Source organism: Zeus faber (genome assembly GCF_960531495.2).
Source record: "Zeus faber genome assembly, chromosome: 6".
Taxonomy (NCBI): domain Eukaryota; kingdom Metazoa; phylum Chordata; class Actinopteri; order Zeiformes; family Zeidae; genus Zeus; species Zeus faber.
This window is the reverse complement of record NC_137201.1, coordinates 5,020,620-5,046,706: the sequence shown is the minus strand read 5'-3', so window position 1 is coordinate 5,046,706 and position 26,087 is coordinate 5,020,620. Positions and strand designations below refer to the sequence as shown.

The window sequence follows — 26,087 nt, the reverse complement described above, 5'->3', positions numbered from 1 at the left end:
GAAGAACGGGATGGAGGAAATAACCACTGTTCCTCAGACTTCCTTTCTAATCTGTCGGACAAGAATGGAACAACCCGGCTGTGACGTCGGCGTTTAACTCGTTAACGTGTCGTCTTCCTCGAAACGTGTCAACGTCATCGATGACGCCCCGCGCGAAAACCCGTTTTTTGACGTGTTAACGCGCCACTTCCGACGCGTTATCTGCGCTGCGGTGACACCGCGCGGCCTCTAGGTGGCAGCACCGCCGCCGCCGCCTCCACTCTGCCAGCAGACAGGCGCCGTGTTGTTGTTGCCGCTGCTGGGCTTTAGCTCGATGAGTCATGTCACGAACAACCCGCACCCGTTAACAGACTTTGCAGCGGTTTTTTTCGGGCGGAGTCAAACACTTAGAAGGTCTGGGTGGCTCGGAGAACACTGAGATGAAATGACAACGTCAACATTACAGGTAGGTTAGCTAGCTAGCGCTTGCTAGCGTGCTAGCCAGCTGTTAGCCAGCCGGGCTGCGCCCCCTTTTGTATTTGGGCTGACGTCTTCCATTTCATCGTCAACAGTGCCAAGTTAGAGGCCCGTGATTATTTCTGCAACAAAACGTTTGTTTTTCCGCATTGATGTGCTTTTAAGAGCTGGGATCAGGTCCTAACAATAAGGAGTTGAGAGCAATTTACGAATGAATAATGTTGGACTGCTGTTGATGCTGTTGACATTTCCACCTCTGACTGTGCAATTGATGTTTTCACTGAAGGAACATCATTTCAATACATTTAAAACAAACGTACATTCGTTGAAATAAATATTTTTTTCGTCCGAAATTACATCTAAATATATCAAGGTTGGTTTAAGTTGAAAATTTAGACCCACCTAGAGGATACTTAAATTATCAGTGGTTATCAACGTGTGGTCTGGTGACCCAGAGAGGTCCCAGGGAGGTCCTCAGCCGAATGATAAATAGAAAAACTTCCTCATTATTCCATTCACAAGGCACTGGCACCAGTAGAGAGTGTACACCTGTATGGCTGTTTTGAGCATAGGTTAACTGTTATCTCCCTAACTATATTATAGGCAGCTATGGAAGTTTGGCCTAAACTCAACTAAATCATAGTGGTGATGGGCGTACAAGAGCTTTGGTGAATTTTTGGGGCTTTCACTTTTCACTTTTATGATCTTGGATGAGGACCCGCCAATGACAAGATGAGAACAATTAAGTACTGAATAATAACGTAGTGGGAATGTTGTTGACTGGTCTTCCTCTGTGTGTCCGTGTCCTTGCAGAAAGCTATTGATCTGGTTACTAAAGCGACAGAAGAAGACAAGGCAAAAAATTATGAAGAGGCTCTGCGCCTGTACCAGCATGCGGTGGAGTACTTCCTGCATGCTATCAAATGTGAGTACCACCAAAGGATTACTATTGCTGAGTTATATTACTGCCACCCCCCATAATAATGCAGTTATTTTACTCAATCTCCTCATTGAGTCATTTCAATTCAAGCTTTACTTACGATTAAGAGCACACAGTAAGGGTGATTAAGGTTAGATGACGCTGTTCAATCTATTTATCCATGCTATTGCGCTCCATCTCCCTAATAGACTAAAAAGCCAGTATGTGTTTCTCCCGCCCTTTTTTTTGGTTTGTTTTCAGATGAGGCCCACAGCGACAAGGCGAAGGAGAGCATAAGAGCCAAGTGCATGCAGTACCTGGACCGAGCCGAGAAGCTTAAGGACTACTTGAAGAACAAAGACAAGCAGGGCAAGAAGCCCGTCAAGGAGGCCCAGAACAATGACAAGTACGTAGTGTGGACTCTCTAGCTGAGTGAGGTGAGGGTATGTCGGCGATCAAGACGTCCGATGCACCAAAAGCTGATTGATTTATAACTGTGAGGGCTGAACTAAAAAAAAATCATCACACAAACTGAAAGACTTTATCCCGATTATCCCCTCATGTAGCCTTTTATCCAAGGGACGCTGTCCGTGGTCCTGATCCCTAACCTCTGTGAAGAGTCTTGTCCCTGTCAGCATATTGTCAGTTTTTAAAGGCCGCTTGAAGCCAATTTCCTCAAGGTCTCAGCAAAATGCAAAATTGGGGAGTGGCCAGTTATTGAATTAATACATATTAGCAACATCTTGATAACCAGTGCAGAGATATCTGACTCAATCAATAGACTTGTTAAAAAGCTGTAGTCACTCAGTCTTAAAGAGGCACAATGAGTATGAGAGCATGAATTACCAAGTACTTTTAACAAGTTGAACTTTTGAACAAATTCAATCAGTATTTGTCAAAATTATGCATATTAAATTTTTTTATCCTTATTTTATTGCTAATCCTTATTATTTTTTTTTAATTTTCTTTTTCTTGATAGTTTGTTCAGTTTGCCTGATACACTGAAGCTTGTTATATAGGGGTGTACTTGTGTTTTATTAATATGCAAAATCTGAGGGGGGAATACCATAGAAAAACATTAAATATTGTAAAAAAATAATAATAATAAATATCCGCTAATATGTTAAGACCTCATACAAGCGGCGTGGGGTTTTCATATGAATTAATTTTGAGCTTTGTTCTGTTCGTTTCTCAGGAGCGACAGTGACAGTGAGGGCGAGAACCCTGAGAAGAAGAAGCTGCAGGAACAACTCATGGGTGAGTTTTGGAAAATTGGTTGATCCAGTTAGTTTATGATTTAATATACTTTACTGAAAATAGTAGATGACAATGAGATCAATAATAGATATATACAGTAAATACAGTATATAGATGTACTTATATGAATAATAGACAATGAGACTGCAAGCTGCTTTCACACATGCACTTCAACCCTGTAATTATCCAGACTTTAGCCGGAGGAGCTGTATGTGTGAACACAAATGTCCCAATCATTTGACCCTGACATTACCCAGCCAGCACCCTAGTACAAAGTCTGGGTAATGTCTGATTGAGCCCATGTGTGAACAGAGCAGGTGATTGTCCAGGGCATTCACAGCTAGTGAGTGGGCGTGTCGCATGTTGATGACGTCTCTGTCATGCGCCAGTTATTTACCTTTGTGTGGATCGTCGTGCATGGACCGTTGCTGCTTTGTACTCCTTTTTGCTTTCTTTATATTCCTGTTTATATAACGTCCAAATACATGGAGTATCAACGGCAAAAAAAGACAAGTCATAGTAGGGATGTCACAGTGAGATATTTTTTCCACCGGCGGGGCGGAGGAGCGTTTAGAGTGTCCCCGTTATGCACGGGCACTAATTACAGATGGAGGGAGACAGGTCCCGATTTAGACCAGATCTAAGGTCTCCTTTTGCCTTCTCTCCTCCCGTGATAAGCAGACAGTGCTGCCACTCTGCTGTGCGCACAAGAACACACTTTCATTACAATTTTGTAGCGTCCAATTCAGTATTGATAACACGCTTAGTAATTTGCAAATTCGTTTTTTTTTTTAATGTGATTAACATCAGCGCTTATACGCGAAAACTAACGAAACAGATTTTATTTTGATAAAAAAAATAAATGTATAAAAAAGCAAAACGACGTTGGGAGCGATGGGCAAGTAATGTAAGCGGTGTATGCTCGAACACCATGTCACACCAATAACCGCGGCAACCCTAGTTGGTAGCCTCTTCCATCCTGCAGCGTCATTGCGTCGAGTCCTGCCTCCTGCATGCTCTGCCCAAGCAGTATATCCAGTAGGTGTAAACGCGTCTGACCCGGACAATCTCCTGTTGCGAACTACGTGTATGAACAGGCAACTCTGGAATAATAACGATACAAATCCAACAACAAGACAATATCCGTACCTGATTTTCCGGATATTGTCCGGAGTACTTATGAAAGGAGCTTAAGGTTATATTATATCTAAATGAATAAAGATCACATTGAGATGCGATTGAAGTCCTTGAAAATGAAAAAATAGTGCTTAAAAAAAGTACTTGAAAGTCCTTAAATTTCAGAATGAACCACGGATTTACTTGATCTTAGCTGGCATAGATATAGTTTGATCATCGTTAGACCAGTCGTGCGCAACGTTCAGAAATGTGAAGTGTGTATTATGTTGTCCAGGTGCCATTGTCATGGAGAAGCCCAACGTCAGGTGGAACGACGTCGCCGGCCTGGAGGGAGCCAAAGAGGCTCTGAAGGAAGCAGTCATCCTCCCCATCAAGTTCCCTCACCTCTTCACAGGTAACTGCACAGCGAGGCCCAAGAGAGGACAGTTTTAGAAACCTTGAAATGAAGAGGGGGCAGAAGTGGACCTATTCTTATTTTTCGACAAAATACAAAGGGATGCAGACAAAAGAATATATTGATTTTATAGATCAGTGTTTCCCCATATCCCACAGCACACTGCTCGCTATCCTGTTCCCTGCCCAAACCCATAGAACTGTGCTTGTTATTATTATTATTATGCCCTACTAATAGTTAGTGATCCAAGATTCGCAAACGATTCACACTTAGCGAACAAATCTCGTAAATGACTCAGGAGTCTGGAGTCATGCTGCCAAGGGAGTGGGTGAGGGAGTGAATGTTTCGACTCCCAAACATAAAATAATGAACCGTACATCACTATTAATAGTTCTGTTTGAGTGGGAAAATTGAGCTTGTTCTCATGCGAACACATTTTCACGGCACATCTGGCGAGCTCTCACGGCACACCGTTTGAAATTTTAACTTCCCATTTTAACTTTTGTCTTACACACAAATGACACTCGCAGCCAATCAGTGACCACAACCACAAAGCTGATATTTCCTGTTTGTGCCTTTGTTTGTGTTTTTGTTTGTTCTTAAGGCAAACGCACTCCCTGGAGGGGGATCCTGCTCTTTGGGCCCCCGGGGACGGGGAAGTCCTACCTAGCCAAGGCCGTGGCCACGGAGGCAAACAACTCCACCTTCTTCTCAGTCTCCTCCTCGGACCTCATGTCCAAGTGGCTGGGAGAGAGCGAGAAGTAGGTGGCGACCAGCAGCTATCCCGGAAGAATGTTGAATAATGCAGTAGCCACCCAGTTCTGGGTGGGGTTATCCAATTGTGGATACTTTTCACCAAAGGCCAACAGGGAATATGACAATTTTATGATTTTGCTCAGTCATCTAAAGCAGCACTAGTGTTCTATCCTTACTGAGATGAAAGGCTTATGCAAAAAGCCCAGGGACGAGGGACATCGTCAGTTTCTTTGCCAAGTATTTTTCAGTTTTTTGATAAAGCTTGAAACATCATGGTTGTTTAACAGTAAAAACAGAAGTTGATGTTCAGGTTTGACTTAGACACTTTGAATTATGTTGTAGAAGGCATGAATTTGAATGAGTAATGTTTACATATAACGTATGTTTTACATTGTTGGTCATCTTTATCTTTGCCAATAAATGTAAGAAGTTTCCATTGTAGGAATCTTTTAATGCAAAATGAAACTCAGAAGCAACTTCGGCCTTCAAACCATTCTTGGAATGTGGTCCCGTTGCCTCCTCACTCATTGTTTGGTGTTTTCGTTATGTTTTTCCTTCTCCTCGCAGGCTGGTGAAGAACCTGTTCGACCTGGCCCGCCAGCACAAGCCCTCTATCATCTTCATCGACGAGGTGGACTCGCTGTGCGGCTCCAGGAACGAGAACGAGAGCGAGGCCGCCCGCCGCATCAAGACTGAGTTCCTAGTTCAGATGCAGGGTAAGCTTTCGGGATTCTGTACGTGTCACATGCGATCATGCCTCATGTCGCTCACGTTTGGCCAGCGTCATTTTTTCCCACAATATGGAGACTGGGGAGAGCAGGAAGCCGTTGTATCTAATGCTGTTTCGGGATTTGAATGTGTTTATTTGTGGTCCCCAGGTGTGGGAAACAACAATGATGGGATTCTGGTCTTGGGGGCCACCAACATCCCCTGGGTGCTGGATGCCGCCATCCGCAGGAGGTGGGTGGCAGACTGCATATCCTGCAGGGTTTTCATCAAGAGGTTGTCAAGGGTATGAAGGGGGTCCACTTAAAAAAAAAAAAAAAAAAATAGTTCATAGACAGGCCTTTAAAGTGGTTATCCATATTATTATTTTATTAGAGAATCGCATATTTTATACTTTTACTATTCTACTTATTCTACTTTTTGGCCAGGGCTGTGTTTACTTACTTACCGTAGTGACCCGAATATAAGACAGGGTTTTTTTTTCCTGGAAATACGTCTGAAAAAGTGGTGTCATCTTATATTCAGGGTCTAGACAGTTATGTGGGATAATATAATATATTATTAATATTACATATAACGAAAATAATATTATTTTCAAATAAAAAAAATTCTTATAAAAACAAGATTTTGGTCTTCAAAAAGTATTTTTCCTAAAATAAGTCTTGAATAAAGGGGCGTAATCAGGGCCATCTTATATTCGGGTCAATACAGTACTTACTTTACCTTACTTAGCTTAACTTCCTTACATTACCTTGCTTAATTTACTCACCTACTTACTTCATCTTAACTCTACTTACTTACCTACTTAACCTTAACTTTACTGTGGCAGATTCGCCACCATACACCACCCAAGGGGCGTTTTCAGGGACCTCCAACACAGAGACGCATACCACAGGGGATTGTTAACAGCAGTTTATTGTAGAGATGAGGCTGGGTGGAATTATCCAGGAGCAGATGGAACATGTCATGACACAGGGCTCCCATCCTGACTGAGTGTGTGGATGCTCGTGCATCAGGTTTAAAAACGAGGTGTGGTCAGGTGTGGCTGCTCAAGCCACCCCATCCACCACATTTACTTACTAACGTAACCTGACGTAGTTTCTTATTGACTTACCTAACTTGACTCACTTTACTTGCTTACCTACTTACTTTACCTTAACTTTACTTACTTACCTACTTACTGTACTTACTTACTTAACCTGACGTAGAAACTTACTTACTTACTTAACTTAAATTACTTACCTACTTACTTTACCTTAACTTTATGTACTTACCTACTTATTGTACGTACTTACTTAACCTGACTTACTCACTTGCCTAACTTTACTTACTTACCTACTTACTGTTCTTACTTACCTACTTACTTTACCTTAACTTACTTACCTACTTACTTTACCTTAACTTAAATTACCTACTTATTTTACCTTAACGTTACTTACTTACCTGCTTACTGTACTGACTTACTTGACTTTACTTACCTAGCGCCTTACTTGACCTTAACTTTACCTACCTACTTACTGTACTTACTTACTTAACCTGACCTACTTAACTTTACTTACTTTCTTTCTTACTGTACTTCCTTACTTACTTACCTTCTTACTTTACCTTAACTTTACTTACTTACCTACTTACTTTACCTTAACTTTACTTACTTACCTACTTACTTTACCTTAAGTTACTTGCCAACTTACTTTACCTTAACTTTACTTACCTACTTACTTAACCTTAACTTTATGTACTTACTGTACTTACTTACCTAACCTGACTTACTTACTTGCCAAACTTTACTTACTTACCTACTTACTGTCCTTAGTTCCTTAATTACCTACTTACTTTACCTTTACTTAACTTACCTACCTACTTACTTTACCTTAACTTAACTTACTTACCTAGTAACTTTACCTTTACTTAACTTACTTACCTACTTACTTTACCTTAACTTTATTTACCTACTTACTTTACCTTAACTTAACTTACTTACCTAGTAACTTTACCTTTACTTAACTTACTTACCTACTTACTTTGCCTTAACTTTATTTACCTACTTACTTTACCTTAACGTTACCTACTTACCTACATACTTTACCTTAACTTTACTTACTTACTTAACCTGACTTACTTACTTACTTACTTAAATTTACTTACTTACCTACTTACTTAACCTTAACTTTACTTACTTACTTACTTACTTAAATTTACTTACTTACCTACTTACTTAACCTTAACTTTATGTACTTACCTACTTACTGTACTTACTTACCTAACTTTACTTACCTAGCTACTTACTTTACCATACTTACTTACTTACTTTACCTCACTTACTTACATGCTTCAAACTGTTGATATGGATGAACATTCACCAAAAAAGAGCAGCACCTTCGGAGGAACGAAATATCCCCATTTCCCACCACCTCAAGTGAAAAAAAATCTATCCATCATAATTACCATACTTTCCATAGAAACCTACAATTTTGTGAATTGAGTGAATAAAACGGATACGTCTTTTTTTCTCTTGTGGCCAGGTTTGAGAAGCGTATCTACATCCCCCTTCCCGAGGAGCCGGCCCGGGCCCAGATGTTCCGCCTCCACCTGGGAAACACGCCCCACAGCCTGAGCGAGAGCGACCTGCGGCAGCTGGCACACAAGACCGATGGCTACTCAGGGGCCGACATCAGTATCATTGTGCGGGACGCCCTCATGCAGCCCGTCCGGAAGGTCCAGTCCGCCACCCACTTCAAAAAGGTGCGTTGGGTTTTGAAACATCAAATTGGAATTGTTTGTTCCCTGGAAAAATGAAGGAAGAAAATCCAATGTTTTGATGCATTTGAATCTTATCGCTAACTTCAATTTGGCTAATGTTCTGTAGGTACACGGCCCATCACGTAGCAACAGCCAGGTGGTGGTGGACGACCTCTTGACCCCGTGTTCCCCCGGGGACCCAGCTGCCGTGGAGATGACCTGGATGGACGTGCCTAGTGACAAGCTGCTGGAGCCCATTGTCTGCATGGTGAGAGACACACACACACACACAGTCTTGAATCTACACAGTCAAGACTGTTCATATGTTTACAGCTATCAAGCTAGCTATTTTGTATAAGTAATAACAAAAGTAGCATGTGTTGTTTCTGTAGCGGCTTTGTTGGGCTTTGGTGATTGTGAGATGATAGAACCAGCGTTAAAGTGTTGAGCCTGAACTGATGAAGAGATAATTATAACAATAGTTTAAACATAATAATTTAAACATAGAAATTCTGTCTAAGTTTATATGTCTTAAAGGTGTCACGATTCGATTTCACTTTTGGTTTGAAGGTTTTGATTCCATTTAAACGTATGTATTTTTTTTCCAGCACTGATGGCTGTGCCATTGTTAAGCCCCTTTCACACATAGTTCCCGGTAAATTACAGGTAACCTTCTGGCACCGCTAGTGAGTTGCGCTATTCACCCATTCAGTTACATTCAGGACGATTTCCACGCCATGATAAAGCCGGAATAGAGGGGGCAAGAGACAGTCCAGCAGAAGTCACCTGATGCCGCACACGGCTCATTCACTTGCACAAAGAGGATGTATGTGGAGGTAGCATGCAAACAAAAAGAAATAGGCCTATGAAATAAATCCTAAAATAAATAAAAACAAAATATATATAAATAAATGTGTGACTAAATATATGCCCGAGCCCCTATGCACGCAGGCCAAGTGGGGTGATCTTTCATTCCGACTCATGGGGTCTTTCATCACATCATTGCGCCGCGGGGTTTCGTGAGACCATCGGAATCTTATGCCAAATTGCAAATGGTTTTCAAGCACGCAAAGTGAGAAAACGTAACTCCTGCAGCGCACACCGCGCCGGCGTTGCAGGTGCACACTCGCTCTCTGGAAAACAGTAGCGTTAGCGTTTTAATATTTTTTCATATCAACAGTTTGAATAAACCATTACAAAAATAAAAAAAAGATTTTGGACTATAAATTCCAATAAGAAAATCACCGTAATATCTGCGATATCCGGTGGTGGGAGGGTGCAGTGTGTGCTGAGGGATGTGGCGCAGCTCACCCAACTGCAGTCGCCCAACCAGATTTCATGGAAGTCAGTTCAGAGTCGGGCGAAGGGCCTGCACCTTCGCCCGGCGAATATTGCATTTGTCTACCGGCGGATCTAGACCGCCCCAATATGGCGACCACGTCGGAGAATATTAGCCACAAATATATGGAGAGAATGGTGAACCTGCTTGTGATTTCAAAATTCAAAATCGAACGTTTTTTAGATTGATTTTTGAACTGGAATGGTGACACCCCTAAAAAAAAGATAAAAAAAAAAAGAAAAAAATATATTTATATTATATCCATTTTTAAAAAAATGATCTAAATATACATGTATTATATAATGTGTATTTTTTTATAGTAAAAACCCCCATTTTCCTCTATCGCGCTGTTCTCCTCATCAAGTTCACTACCTCTGATGCTACTTTGTATAATACATATGCTTTCTGGATTTTTATTTGAATTCATTCTTTGTCTTGGATTTCTAGAATGTTCATTGAAGTTGAATTTCAAACACCGGCATTTTGTAGCTCATGCTATGTTTAATCATAGTTTTTAACATCTCTGTCGCCCCCACCTCCCTCCAGTCGGACATGCTGCGCTCCCTGTCCACGACGCGTCCCACCGTCAACAGTGAGGACCTGCTGAAGGTGAAGAAGTTCACTGAGGACTTTGGAATGGAGGGCTGAGCCACAAACCCAACCCGAAAAGAAAGAAGAGACGACAAAAAGATGGACATTTCCTGTCCGGTTCCCGATTTACACCACTTCCCGTCTGTCCCTAGAGGCTACATCATGGACTTTCTGATTCAACTGTTTGTTTGTTTTTTTTAACCTGCACTGCGCTGGATTTTTTGTTGAAACAATATTTTTTTTGTTTTTAAGCTGAAAATGCAGAAGATTTAACCCTTACCGAGTCTGGAAAGGACCAAACCTTTCCGTCGCCGTCCCGCACTCTGGACGTTGTGCATAAAAGCTTGTCCCTTCTGCCAGGCATGTGGATGTGTGAATGCGTTCATGTCTGTGCGTTAGTGTTTGTGTTAAACGTGTGTCTTAATGTAGCCAATTTTTATTTATTTATTTATTTATTTATTTATTTAGGTTGTCCTTTATCTTTATTTTTTGTAGTTATGTCTAATTGCGAGTGGTGGTCGGATGCATTTCAAAGGAGGATTATTTTATTTGTGCTCACAACAAACAAAAAGATGTTATTTCTCTCTCTTATTTTCCAGTTTGCCGTTCTGAGTGACACTGAATGCTCTTATCATGACATCATAACCCTGTTTTACATTCGGACGTGTTTCAAATGTAAAATTTGCATTTGGATTTTTTTATTTTGTATTTCCATTCTTTTAACATCTTATGGTACACTATTTATGAGTTGGTTTTTTTCATGTAGCAATTCTGCATTGCAGGGGAGAGATGTGTTTACACTTTTCAGTATTATTCTCTGTCGAGTTCTCCATCCAGAAATAACCACATAACTTCCAGCTTGAGGCGGAGTTCACTCTTGTATCATTGTTTTTTTTTTTTTTTTTTTTATTCCAGGGCTGGCTTCCCCCCCATTTACACCTTGGAGCTACAGTATACCTAACAGTTGTAGAACGTTTCACTGTGTGGACCTCGATAGAAGTACATTTACTATCATTTATTACTTTTACCAGAAACCTGTGTGTGTAGATCAGCGATTTTATTGTTTGACTCTTCATTGACTTCCATTGCTTTCACCATGGAAAAGGATCACAGGCCACACAAAAACATTGGCATGTGAATAAGAAAAAAAAAATTTTGTTTTGAGAATAATCTCAGAATTCTGAGATAGAAATTCTGGGTTTGTCACATTTTGTTGAGAATTTTGTTGCCTGTTTGAGGAATTCTGATTTTACGGTCCAAATTCTGATGGCAACAAGCTCAGAAATGTACCATGCAAATAATATCAAAAGATAACTCTGTAGGTAATGTTTACCTTTGTGCGTTGTTAAAGTGCCATGTTAATTGTTATTATTTTACCTGTCGAACAAAGTAAAAAAAAAAAAAGTGAAAGTACTAAATAATACTGCTTTTATAGACACGATTTTCCACAGTCATTCCTGATATACCAACAGGGGAATATTTGACCTGTTACATATTTAAGTCTGAAGATGGTTTAGATACTTTTGATTTTGAAAGCAATGGAAGTGAATGGAGAAAACAAAAAATGAATTCTCCACACAGCGATGATAAAAGCAGCAGTATATGCACTCATTATATAGAGTTATGGATCATATACAATTGGTTCTACAAAACACTCATGTTACTTTAAGACAGAGGGTGGGAGCTAACCCTTGTTGGTTTTATCAGGAAGCGGCGTTCCCTTGCCGGCCGAACAAAAATTTGAAGAATTGTGTATATAATCATTGAAGTTCATTGCATCTCACCAAAATGCTACGCTTCAAAATCTCAATGTTGTCGAAAAAATGTCCGGCTAATAGCACGACTCTTAAGTGCCATGACTCGTCACGCTTGGCCGCTACTAGAGTCTGTGCAGTCTGGAAGGTTTGTATGGTTCGGTTCATCTAACCTACTACTACTGGCCCACGTCACTGTTGCTACTTATTATACTCGGAAGGAAATAAAAGCAGTCTACATTTTGACTTTAAATGTTTATTTACTTTCGACAGTGAGTGTAAAAACAATAGCTTTCGTGCTGGATACAAAAATCAAACAAGCCAACTAACGTTATTTATATACAAAAAAAAGCATAAAGAAAAAGCCGTCAGCAATTTCCGGTGTAATTTCACTGGAGTTCAAACTGCACCAATCACACACCAAATGACAACCATGGCAAAGCATAAATTGACAAATGTTGAGCACGTAAAAACTTGATGGAATCCGATGCCAAAATGGAACTGAAGTCTCAACTCCATTTTGGTATTGGATTCCCAACAGTCTCCTTGATTCTACGCGGACATATCTGCATTTTCTTGCACTTATGCCTCCCTCGACCGAGCGTCGATATCTACGTCTTGGCAGCAATGACAACACGAAAATTCAGCCTATCGATACATTGTTTCATAACAGTGTATGCAGGCATTTGGATGACTTTAAACTTTACCTATTATTTTATCATATGTATAATTTTATAATGCCTAACTAGCCCCATCTAGTCCTGAACAGGGCTAAAGTTTAGAAGAACACTGTCGGCACAATAGTCGACCCACCCGGGCTGGCTTCCTTCCTGGCATGTAACTGAACTGCTGTGTATCTGATCAAAACATACCGACAAGAGATAAAACAAAATAAAAAAAACAAAAACATTGCCAACATATGCCGTCGCCAGTGAACATCCATTCGGTTGCAGAAACCAGCGGTGAAATCCCAATCCCATATCACACTGCTGAGCACCGTCGTCACACTTTGCTGCGTTTGCGTTGGCTCTCCACAGGGGGCGCTGTCCTCTTATTGCGGTGATGTGGGAACGTCGGCATGAGCTCTGGCTCGCAAGCTGGTAGGGCGGAGAGGACGGAGATCAACACACACACACACACACACACACACACACACACACACACACACACACACACACACACACACACACACACACACACACACACACACACACACACACACACACACACACACACAACTTACGTAGAGGTTTCTCCTTGAAGTAGGAACTTTCCAAGCAATCTTTGGCTGTGGCTCTGAAATGAAGAAAGACAGAAGTCAATATAATACAGATAATTCATATACATGTGACGTGTGTGTGTGTGTGTGTGTGTGTGAGTTTGACCCGTACCTGCGCTGGGGGTTGTACATGAAGAGCAGGTTGAGGAGTCTGTGTCCAGCGTCGGACAGCCACGTGAATTTGTTCTTCAGGTTGTTGTACGGCTGCTTCCTCAGACTGTACTGAGTGATGAGAGGGAGTCGAGAGAAGCCCTGCAAACACACACACCAAACTCAATACATGTCTCCATAGATATTATTTCTTTAACAAAAATTATCGAAGGTGGAACTTCCATGAGCGGACAAGGAATGGGTTTGAATAATCGATTATTAGATTATTTGTTCACTTTCAGTTTCCACTGAATAAAGAAGTTATTTTATTTAAAGTATTTTATTGTATTTCAAGTATTTTGGGGACAAATATTATTCTATGACTTGGGCCACCAACATTCACAGTCGAGAAAAACAGCACTTTAAGAGTCTTTTTGTGGTTGGTCGGGATTCCAGAAAATACCCAGGGGGGTAGTAATGGTCGGTTCCAAACTGATCTCAGGGACTGATTTAAAAACCTCTAATTCGGAGTGGCGAGCAGTCGCTTCAGTTTTACCGCGTCAGTAGGAAAAACTAGGGCATTTGGTACAAATATTAAGCCTGATTCACACTGAATCCGCCAAAGAGCAAACCGGAAGTCCTTCATTTCTATGGAGAGTCTTCCGCATGCCAATAGCTGTGACGCTTTGCAGTGCGGAATTTCTGCCTGAGATGGATGCGTTCAAACTCATTCAATAAGTTTCAATGTTTTGTTGGATGTCGCCATATTTACTATAAGTAAATCCCTTTTATATAAGTGAATTTTGTAGTGCATTTTTAATTTTTTACTTTTTTCGCACTTTGCAAACGCTATGTGAAGGAAATAAACTCACATTCATGGAACAAGATAAGTATCCAGCTGATCAAACTACTCACTGTTGTACTGGAATAAAAACCAGCTCTCCGCTTTTCCCTGACATATTTGAGATGCTCAACTCAGAAGCAGTTCATCTGACGGCCACTAGGAGGACGATCCAATTGTTGACTGCATTTCTGCATTTGATGTGAATCACACTTTAATTTCTGATCCAATCGAAACATCCAAATAATAGTTTATTCGCTCATGCCACCCACCGATTTCACAGACAATGAAGTATGAATTTCACACATCTCTGGGTTAAACCGTGCATTACAAACAAATCAAACGTGCATTTAACCTTTCCCTTGGTGTAATTACAGCATGTGTTTTTATTATTATTATCATTATCATTATTTGGAGCTGAAGTGCTTACGGGCCAGATGTTCTCGTTGGGTGTGCCCAGCAGCTGAACGATGAGGTCTACTTGTTGGATCTCTGAGCTGCCAGGCAGCAGGGGCTTGTGGGCCAGCAGCTCGGCCAGGATGCAGCCCACCGCCCTGCACCACGGGAGGAAGGCAGATATAAACAACCGTGGTATTTTGAAAGGAGGGAACATCAAGATAGAAAACCTAACTACAAGTTTTACATCACAAAACTGAGTGACTGGTTTTTATTTAGTTGTGAAAACATGTACTGTAGACCTAGATAGGTGAATTGATTCTACTACCACTATACAGTAATAGAGACTTACCACATATCTAGAGCTGTGGTCTGGGTCTTGGTCCCGAGGAGGAGTTCTGGAGCTCTGTACCTGGACACATAAAGTTAGTCATGAATTATTCAGCAACAAAGATGGGATTCGTGGGTGAGTAATGAGATGAGATGAGTCACGTATTGTAAGTCCAGATTCTATTAGTGTAAGCGCAGCTCTTCAAGGCTATCACTCGTAGGTTTATTATAGAATAATGAATTCTATATGATGGAATGCGGGCTGGGACCAAAAAAATCCTACTGCTGTGATAAGTACAGACAAAGCTTACACACTGTAATAGTCCCACAAGGCGCAAGTAGAAGGCAGGAGCCTCTCCAATGCCAACAGGCAGAAGGGCACATGAATCTGGTACCAATCTCTGACAAAAAAACTCAGTACATAGTGAGACCCAGAGAAACAGGATACATCCCGCAAATAAAACCGGATAAGAGAACAGGGGAAGACCAATAAACTGCACTGCAAATGTCTTCCACTGACATTCCTCCGTGCAACGCCATGGAGGATGAATTTCCACTGATGGAGTGCACCCTGATGCTCTCCGGGGAATCCGTCCCAGAGGAGAGAGATGCCTGTGAAATAGCCTCACACGGGCCAGTGTGACAGGCGCTGTGCCGGCAGCGGAAGCCCTTGAGATCGCTCTCTGAAGTGCATTATTACATTTCACTGCATATATGTATGAAAGTATGTATACGTATGTGACGAATAAACCTCTTGAATCTTGAAAAAAGAGGCGCCCGCCGCACACCGGGCAGAGGAGATGAGACGTGTCTTCCTCCTGAAGGTTGAGAGGGGAGGAAATAATCCATCCAGCGTTATCACTATTGACCTGAAGGAGCTAGTGATGCTTTAAGGTGTAAAAGCCGGCTTAGGGCTGTGGGATGGAGGTTGCACTGCGCTGGTGGAGAGTGTGTGTGCGCCCAGCACAGCAGCCATTTGGCTATGTTTAACAGCTGCACTGAGCGCACCCCCCCGGTGGTTTATGTAGGCTGCTGTGGCTTTGTTGTCTGTGTGGATCAGAGCATGCAGATCCTGCAGCAGCAAAGCAAAATGCTGGATCACTTTCCACAGAGTGAGGGCTTCCAGCGCATTTACGTGGAGAGACGTGGGCTGGCCGCTGTCCTCCCACCGCCTGGGACAGACACATTCGTCCCCATCCTGAGAGGGATGCATCTGTAAACACTGAGAAGTGTGACGCAGCTCTTCCCAGGGGCACTCTTTCTGAGAGGATGTGTTTTTTTTCCCCAGTGAGACAGATCAGGGGCCACTTAGGGAGGAATGGATCATGCATCTACGCTGGCGCACGGGTCCTATGCGCAGACTAATAAACGACCTCTGTAACTGTCTCATGTGGAGCAGACCCAGGGGGATCACCACGTGACCCGCCCAGCAGCACCATGACAGAGAGAGCTGTTACCACATTGTGGAGCGTGGCACGGCGGAGAGGCACTGTCAGTGCCTCCACCCTCTGCTGTGAAAGCTGTGCTCTCATTTTGGCCGAGTTGAATTCCTCTCCCAGGTACATAACGAGCTGGGAGGGAAGAGGGGCGCTCTTTTTCCCCAAATGGCAAAAGCTATGGCTCTACAGGTGCGTCACCAGTGTCCTCGTCTGTAGTGCCGCTTCCGCCCTGGAGCAAGCCAGCAAAAGCAAGTCGTCCGGATAAAAAAGCACTCTCATTCCCATCCTGTGTAGCGGCTGCAGAACCTTCTCCACACATCTGGAGAAAGTGCATTGAGCCAGGGAATTCCACCCGTTTTTTGTGGAACCAGGAAATAACGGGAATAAAAAAAAAAAATTTAAAAATAAAAAAAACAGATTTTTCTCTCCTTGGGGAACCCCGGAAATTGCATTTTCCAACAGGAGTTCCTGTTGTTCCTGGGATGACAGCAATTTTTCCAGAATTCCGTCAAACCGGGGGTGGTGGGTGAACTGCAGTGTGTAACCTCTGCTGATCAGCCTGTCTGTCCAGCCGTCCATGAAACATACAGTTGCCGCCACTCTGAGTAATGCTCAGAGCTGGCATACATTTATTTGATGCGCCGTGGTTGTCATGGAGACAAGCCAAGCCACAGCCCCTGCCGCCATCGCCTGTGTCGGGGTGTCCTCCGGGGCAACCTGTGAGGGGACCAAAAGGGCCGAGCAGACGTCTCTGGGGAGCACATTATGCATGGGCTCGCAGCATGGAGAGAGTGCGTAGTGGGCGGGGACACCAGTATCAATAAGGCCCATCCGCACATGGGATAAACCCACTAGTGATTTGGAGCTTATATGAAATAGAACTTTATTAACATAGCACATTCATACATGAAACGGCGCTCACTGTGATTAACGGTAAGTACAAGGTTAGGTTTAGGTTTACTTTAAAGTTCTTTTGTCCATTAGATTTAATGTTTATCATTAGGTCTATTGTACATGACCACATTTCTACAGTTAATTTTTTTTGGTTTACTGTTAGGTCTATTTTATCTTCAACCTCTTTGGTTTATTGTACATGGTACATTTATCCATTTCTTGTTTTGTTATTTTTGAAGGTCATTTTTTATTGAGGTTTTCCTACTTTTAATTCTATTGCCTTTTATCGTTATTGACAATTTTGATGTGAGATGCCTTGACACTGAAATTTCCCTCTGGGATGAAAAGTATCCATCTATCTATCTATCTATCTATCTAGAAAGCAGCTAAGATCATTTCAATTTAAATGAACAGAAATAACTAAATTGAAGCAGACAGCAGAATTTCAAAGCAGCCAAAAAAAAAAAAAAAAAAAAAAAAGACAAACAGTACAATAACAAAGAATAATGAAATAGAGAGAGAGAGAGAGAGAGAGAGAGAGAGAGAGAGAGAGAGAAAGAAACAGAGAGAGCGTGAGAGGGAGAGAGCGGATTAACGTGGAAGGATTACAAGGATATGTTTCCATTGTGGCAGCGCAAGGACACGCTTTCACAAGACTTAAGATGCCATGGCACCTGCACGCGCACACACACACACACACAGACACAGACACAGACACAGACACAGACACAGACACACAATTTGAACTCGGCTAAGATGTCAACATGCAATAAAGACAACGCACACACAGCTCACCACAGCGTCACCACCCTGGGGGTCATTGGCTGCAGAGGAATGCCGTACACCCGGGCCAATCCGAAATCAGCTGCGAAAACACAACACATTCTTCACAGGCTTCATTCTGAAATTCCCGGAATTTCCAAATACTTTTTTAAGCTCCATTTCTTTCATTTTCAAGGACAAATATATAATCTTAATCTCATTGTCCATTATTCATATAGGGGGGTTGTCACGGTAACAGTGCTGACTCACCTATCTTAACGCAGCCCTTGTCGGTCATCAGCAGATTGGACACCTTCAGGTCCCTGTTAATGAGATGTAGAGGGATAATGGCCAATGGTCGGGTGTATCAAAGCTGTTGACCCCGGTTAAAGCGGAAGGTTCGGTGTTGTGGGTGCTTGATGAGGCGAGCCTGACCTTTTTATTGATGTTATTTATTTACTTTTTTTTGAGTGAGTAGTGAAGCTCACCATATTACCAAAATGATAAATTGGAATTATGGAAATGCAGATTTCAATGTCCAGCGTGTAATTCCCCTCGAAACTCAATCAATCAAATCAATCAAAAATGGAATGGAATTTACATGAGATAAAAAACATAATAATCAAATCTATACATCTATAGATCAATATATGAAATATAGATATATAGATAGATTTGATCCCACACAAAATAAATACAAATATAAAAAGTATAATATACAAATAAATAAAATTAAAAATGGAAATAAATAAATCTAAATTAATGAAATTTTTTTAATCAATAAATATTTATAAAATGTGTAAAGAACATTTTATATAAATAAAAAACAAACAAATAAGAGATTCCTTAGTAAAAGAAAGGCTAAAAAGACAGGTCTGTTAAGTTTACACCTAAATACTTTGACCTTTGGTGAACCATCGGGTGACCTGATGCGACACCGAGCTGCACGGGTGCCACAGACCGATAGAATTAAGCGATTAGCTCGAAGAGGCCGCCCCAGACAGACCTGTGCAGAATGAAGTTGTGGTGGAGGTACTCCAGGCCTCGCAGCAACTGCAGGATGATGCACTTCACCTGGAGTAAAACAGGAAGAGTGACTGTAGCATTAGGTGCCGGGTGAAAACAAATTGCTGGGTGAAAACAATCTACACAGCAGGTTTTTTTTTTACCGACAGATGTAGATTCCCTAGGCTGGACTATGTCCAAGACAAGGTAGAGACCAGACTTGGGTGAATTTTATGGTTTGCATGGCAGCAATACCAAATACCAAAAAAGGGGGACACCTGATTCTAGTTTGCAAGGTGCCGAGTTATAAAAGGGTTCATTCTGGAATTATAAAATGAAATTCAAGGACATTTTCAAGGACACCACGCAAGGAAAATCGAATACAATTTCAATGTGATCTTTATTTATTCAAATATTATATAATATAGGTTTCATTGTCTATTATTTATATAAGTCCATCTATATATCTATTATTGACCTAATTTTCACCTACTATTATAAGTGTCTATTTCTAACCATGCTGAATTAAATGTATATTTCCTTGGCATCTTCATCATCATCTATGTTGTTTCCAGAATTTAGACCATTAACATTCACGCGTCATGCTTGCTTGCTTGCTGTGTTGCTGCACTCCCTCCAACTTCCCCTGCATCAACCAGTTGGGCTCTACCCTTCTATTCAATGAAAGGGATTCAAGCTCATCACTCCTATATTTCTAGCTCATGCCTATGTTTGCTGTACATCTCCCCGGGAGTGATGAGCAGTAGAGCCCAGACGCCCAAACTCAAACGATGCATAAATAAAGATAATTTTAAATTAAATCTAGAAGTTTTTTGTCAGACATGAGGTTCTACCTGGGCCTCGGAGAAGGGCGTCTGCATGTTCTCCAGTAAACTGGCCAGGTCCTGCTCGCAGTAGCTCATCACCAGGAACAGGCTGCATGGAAGGACACATGCGGGGCATGAGGACTAAGACAGAGGCAGTAAAGTCCACAGACAGGATATGATTTAGTAGGAAAAAAAATAAAATAAAAGCTATAAAAGCAAATTTCTATACAAGCTGCATTTTCCTTAGTTTAGTAGAGAATATTTTATTTTTCTTACTTTAAGAACTCAGGAAGAAAAAAAATGTTTTTTTTGCCCTTTGGAGATTTCCTTGTTCTACACAGATCGGTAACCAAACAAACACATGGAATACAATCACAAAAAAAAGTTTTTATTTTTATAGCACTAGTTATTCATCAAAAACAGGGAAAGTCACTAGTTTTCCTTAGTTTCATAATTTATTGTGGCAATTTAGGGCTAATCTTTCAAAGAACTTTGAAGGTAAACATAATATAGTATATATAGAATACATATAAAAACTGGTCATGACAGTATTGGTCTGCTAGTTGGGCTGATATCTCACAGGAAAAACAAAACCACCGCGCACCCCGTTTGATCACCCCGTGTTTAGTGCCATCCGTGAGAAATTATTTTAATAGATAGTATTCACAACTTCACCGAAATGTAGACGATCACAAAATATCGGATTTAACGCAGACTAATCGATTACAAAAATAATCATTATTTTTGCAGCCTCAATAGAGCCGTGGCCTGTGTGTGTGTGTGTTTTACCTCTCTAGCTGGCCGCCTACAACCACCTCTTTGAGCGCCACTATGTTGGGGTGCCTCAGTCCCAGCAATAAAGTGATCTCCCGAAGGCTGCTGATAGGAATACCTGTAAGAGAGAGAGAGAGAGAGAGAGAGAGAGAGAGAGAGAGAGAGAATCATAAACGTTGAACCCAAATGAAAAGGCTGTTGGTGAACATAAAAGGTTAAAGCTGTTATTTCATTCAAACGTTTCAACCGATGGGCGATTGTTTGGTTGAAAAGTTGCAAATAGGGATGGGGTCAATTATCAACAGTTTGATAACATGGATTAGCCTGAGTTTGCATCAGATTACTAATCTTCAAAGAATCTAAAACCATATTTATCAGCGGCCTCACCATCTTTCTCTTTGTCCATCCGGACTTTCTTCAACGCAACAATCTTATTGGTTTTAGTGTCTCGGGCTCGGTCTGGAGTGTCAAGGGGGGAACAAGCATACGTATGTCATCTTCAGCCACTTTCTGTATCAGCCACATGGTTCCAATGACAGGTATTGATTGCACGGGCCACTTACACACAATGCCATAGGTGCCCTCTCCAATTCGATTGAGTTTCTCAAACTCCTTAACGCTTCTGCAGCTCCCAAGCTGGAAATAGGGGTATAACAAAATAACAAACAAATGGTTAGGGCTGTTGCATTTTATGAGACCGGGTCAAAGGCACAGCAAAGCCTACAGGAGGTTTTACTGGCCCCTGATTAACAGAAGACGACAGATTGTGCTCCTTCCAAACAGGATAGGATGCAGTGACGTCTCTGGCTGCCTCACTGATGCCAAAGTGGATGCCCAGCACAGCGGGGACACGCCAGAACAGCACCGTCACATTAATAGTATTAAAGGCCAGCAAATCGTTAGATTTCAAACTAAATGATTGATCGCGGAGACCTGTGTCAGACAGCTTTTGCAATATTAAATATGTAGACGCAGTATATGTCCAGATTTTACTACATATATTGCATACCTATGTATGTATGCAAACTGTTAATGGTCTATTTTTGACTGTGTGGGTTGTTGAAACAGAGGCTTATTGTTGATTTTAGGTTTAGCCACATTATTTTCGGTTTTTAACTTTTAGGTTTATTGCATATTGCCTTGCCTATTTGTTTTGACGTGGACTGCTGTAACACCGCAGCTTCTTTGAATGAGTATCTATCCATCTATCTATCTACCTATCTACATGTTGTGACGAAATTAATGCTACCCATGACAAGAATGAAGCGATAAGCTAATACAATTGCCTTGATAATAAGCTCAGATACAAACAGGTTAAAACAACTCATTCCAGCAGCTAAGGGCTAACGTTAGCACACAGCTTTTTAAGTCTATTTCCTCACCCTGTCGCTTTGCGGCACCGTAAATGTTTTGTTGTTTTTCACGGATTTCAGCCTTATAGGGTCCGGTTCGTCCTCTCCAACTTTGTCCATTTTCGTGAAGCAATGTACGAGGACCTGTAAATAAGTTAACGTGACATTTGTTTTGGCTACTGACGGATGCGGCAGCTCATGGGGGCTGCCATGGTTTATTAGATTTTGTTTGGGTTTTGGCGATAAAAGGGACAACCGTGAGCTATCCCGGGGTTTAACACCCATTAACCCGGCGTCATCTGTCTTGTTTTGTCCTGTAAAATATGATATGAACAAAACGTTGAAAATAATCTAATTGTTAGCGCTATTTATTATTTTTCAATTTCTTAGAAAATATTATATAAACCATTGTGGGATGACTATATTTGACCAGCTACAAGATATAGAATATGGCAAATAATTTTCCACAGAAAATCCATGTCTATGAGAAATGCACATATATATATATACACACACACACACACACACACACACTACTCACATAAAGTTAGGGATATTCGGCTTTTGGGTGAAATTTCAGGATGAACCTAAAATGCACTATAATCTTTACAGGTGAACTTAATTTGACCTTATCTAAACTTTTGAAAGCACATGTCCAACTGTTCAATGTTTCAGTACTTTTTGCACAACTTGCTGTTCTCTAACAAGGAGCTGAACGGCAAAATTCACAACAGGTGTTTGATCCATGAATCGAACAATACATTTCCTGGTTTAATTAGAATTGGTATTTAAACAGTCCTCTTCATCATGCTGTTCACATTTTGACATCATGAGACCAAGACGACACCTAACAACTGATCAACAGTACCTCACCATTGTGAGGGTTCAAACAGGATGTTCTCAGAGGGAAGTGGCCACTGAGCTTAGAGTGTCACAGAGTGTCATCAGCAGGCTCCAACAGATACAGAGACTGGAAGAGTCACAGAAAGACATAGAAGTGGACGTCCTTTGGCCACATCCCACACTGATGAGCGCTTCATTGTGAACAGTGCCCTGCGGAACCGGATGATGAATGCCACTCAACTCCAGGCACATTTAAGGGAGGTGAGAGGCACCCAAGTGTCACGTCAGACCATTCGAAACCATTGACATCAGTGTGGTCTGTGTGCAAGACGACCTGCAAGGGTACCTGACCACACCACCAGGCACAGGCATCATCGTTTCACGGGCCAGGGAGCATTTACGCTGGACGAGGCACCAGTGGCCTCAGTGCTGTTCACTGATGAAAGTCGATTCACGTTGAGCAGAAATGATGGTCGCCAACGATGTTGGAGATGTCAAGGAGAGCGCTATGCATCAGCCACTGTTGTCACCAGACGAGCCTCTAGTGGTGGTGGTGTTACAGTGTGGGCAGGTGTGTCTAGTCAATACAGAACTGCCCTACACTTTGTGAATGGTACAGTACAAGCCCATACTACCTGAATAACATCATTCATCCAGTCATTGTGCCCCTGCATGAACAACACAGGCCTCATTTCATCTTCATGGACGACAATGCTCCAGCTCATCGAGGTCACATAATGATGTGACCTCGATGAGCTGGAGCATTGTCGTTCAGGGAACGGCGGCTGGAGACTGGGGTCCCTCAAATGGAGTGGCCTGCACTTTCTCCAGACCTGAATCCCATAGAAAACCTATGGGATCAGCTGAGTCGCCATGTAGAGGCTCGTAACTCTGTACCCCAGAACCTCAATGACCTGAGGGCCGCCCTTCAAGAGGAGCGGGGTGCCAGGCCTCAGCAGACAATAAGTCGACTTGTGAACAGCATGAGACGTCGTTGTCAAGCTGTAATTGATGCTCAAGGGCACATGACAAGCTATTGAGACATTGACATTTTTTGTTGCGGTAAACCCACCACTGTTGTTGCCTTTTGTTTCAATAAATTGTTTGAGATGAGGAAATCACCATTGCATGATGACATTTTTTCCTGAAAATGATTACGAATATGTTTGAAGACACAATACATAAAATGTTTAGAAGTCACAATATATTTAGTGTCACTTACAGGTTTTTTGTCAGAGTTGGATGTTCTTGGGATAAAAATAAAAGTATCCTCTCCTATCCTTCCTATGGTCGAGCGCACGCAAGCACCTCAGAATGAATATGTGCTATCTAAGTTTTCCATTAATTGGTTTGCGTCCCACAAATATGGGGGAGGCGCTGGGCCTTCTTTCTTTCACGGCCTCGGCGATGGTCAGTTTGGAGGGTGAGGCGTAGATGTCATCCCTGGACGGAGCCGTGATGATGATGGCGGGCGGAGGTGGGGGAGAGTCTGAGCGGCATGTGGACTCAGTGTTGGGATGTGATGACAAGGACAACTCTGCAACATAAACAAAATGCGGGTGATTTGAATTTGCCTTCGATTCGGATGGCCTCCATCTCTCTTATTAACATTCATTTTGATACATGCCTATGAAATTATGAGGCACTGAAAAACAAAGTTTGACAAAGATAACAATGAATAATAAGAAAGTAATAATACGTCTATATATATTCCACCATGACATATCATGCTGCCATATTTTATTGCCTTACTGTCATCTGTCAGTCTGTTTGTTTTATATTTTGATTGAGTTAAAAAGAACAACAATTAACCAGGTATAGAAATGTTGCAAAAGGTACACGTTTCCTGGAAATACATCTGTAACATCAATAACATGCCAACTACGTTTGACAAGGTTTGTGTTCAGGCTTAACGGGGTTTTATTGAAACACTCAGAATTGATGCGGGTTTACTGTGACCCATCGGCAGCGATAACAAGTGGTCTGAAACACGGAGGAGCCCCATAGGATTCAATGACAGAGTTGTCCAAATTGTTACCAGTAACAATTGGAAAAGTTACTAGTATCTAATAAATAAGTACTAGTACTCAATACATTTTGACTAGTAAAACTAAAATAGTTACTAGTAGCTGTGAGAATAGCAACTGAACTTGAACTTGAACTAGTAACTAAAATATAAGTACTAGTACCTACGTCTTCCCATAGAGATAGTGATGGTGACCTTGGACGTATATAATCTAAAATGCCATATGAATATTATATCCATACATGTGCTCCTCACTACGTCTGGTTTGATTCTAAAATAATAAGATAAACACGAATAAGATAGTTAATAATTATAATAAAGAAAGGTTCACAAGTAAGGTGTTTGTAAACAAGGCCTTCCTTCAACTGTTAAATCAAACAGCTGATGTAGTCGCAATTGAGCATTTTCTTCTAGTTGTTGCTGTTTACCTGCTTCTTCGTTGTGGCTTGCCCCAGCACCCATTGGACTTGAATCAGCTATTGTGGAGTCCACAGGCGTCCACAACCATGGTGTTGTTATATCTCCACCGTCTGCTGTCCACTCCGCCTCCACCTGCACTGTCAGAACTGCCTCACCCCCGCCTACACCCCCACGCCGCCCGCCTTATCTGCTGATGCCGCGTTCCACTGTAATCGGAACTCGGACAAATCCGACCTCCCACTTGGAACCGTACAAAGGGCAGTCTATTTCGGCCGGGATTCCCCGTCGGAATTTCGGGCCAGGTCGCCCTGGTCCGGCGTTTGCCGCGAACACACTATGACGTCATAACCCCATGGCGCCACACGGCCAATTTGCGTCGGTCTTCTTTCAAATTGGACGCACGTCTAGTTTCGAGCTAAAATACTCCGTCGTTTTCATGGTGCGTTAACATACGTTTCGTAGCTTGTAGAATTTGACAAGCTTGCCAAAGAAAAACAACAGCACGTATTTACTGCGGGTAACCATGTTTTCCCGAACAGGCCGCGGAACACGTTAAGCTCGGAAAGGGGGAACTTCCAACTCGGAAAAGCCGATTCCCGAGTTGCACTTGAAAGCAGCATAAAGCTCCTCTCACTTAATTGAACTCAACCCAAAAGGCTTTATTAACATGGGAAACACAAGTTTACATTACCAAAGCAAACAGGAAACAGAAGGTGAAGAATATAACCTCAAACTTAAACA

General features: G+C 41.8%; 2 protein-coding genes across 3 annotated transcripts; one reads left to right on the top strand and one right to left on the bottom strand.

Annotated features, from left to right (window-relative positions):
- Positions 1-354: 354 nt before the first annotated feature.
- On the top strand, positions 355-12,279 carry vps4a (vacuolar protein sorting 4 homolog A). Its single transcript, XM_080002475.1, has 11 exons — positions 355-445; positions 1,270-1,381; positions 1,637-1,790; positions 2,571-2,632; positions 4,044-4,163; positions 4,768-4,924; positions 5,487-5,635; positions 5,798-5,879; positions 8,168-8,387; positions 8,512-8,652; positions 10,270-12,279. The coding sequence occupies exons 1-11, from the start codon at positions 425-427 to the stop codon at positions 10,369-10,371; spliced, it is 1,320 nt and encodes a 439-aa protein (XP_079858601.1). The 5' UTR covers positions 355-424; the 3' UTR covers positions 10,372-12,279.
- A 29-nt stretch (positions 12,280-12,308) lies between these two features.
- Positions 12,309-25,482, bottom strand: cdk10 (cyclin dependent kinase 10). Of its 2 annotated transcripts, XM_080001948.1 has the most exons (15): positions 25,355-25,482; positions 24,123-24,437; positions 22,088-22,201; positions 21,269-21,341; positions 21,093-21,164; positions 20,721-20,823; positions 19,959-20,040; positions 19,106-19,173; positions 18,370-18,422; positions 18,133-18,202; positions 15,027-15,086; positions 14,709-14,832; positions 13,460-13,599; positions 13,312-13,364; positions 12,309-13,165 (listed from the first exon to the last, which is right to left on the bottom strand). In XM_080001948.1, the coding sequence occupies exons 3-15, from the start codon at positions 22,175-22,177 to the stop codon at positions 13,071-13,073; spliced, it is 1,083 nt and encodes a 360-aa protein (XP_079858074.1). In that variant the 5' UTR covers positions 22,178-22,201; positions 24,123-24,437; positions 25,355-25,482; the 3' UTR covers positions 12,309-13,070. The 2 variants fall into 2 exon arrangements, with proteins under 2 accessions (XP_079858074.1, XP_079858075.1); XM_080001949.1 differs by lacking the exon at positions 22,088-22,201.
- Between the last annotated feature and the right edge of the window lie 605 nt (positions 25,483-26,087).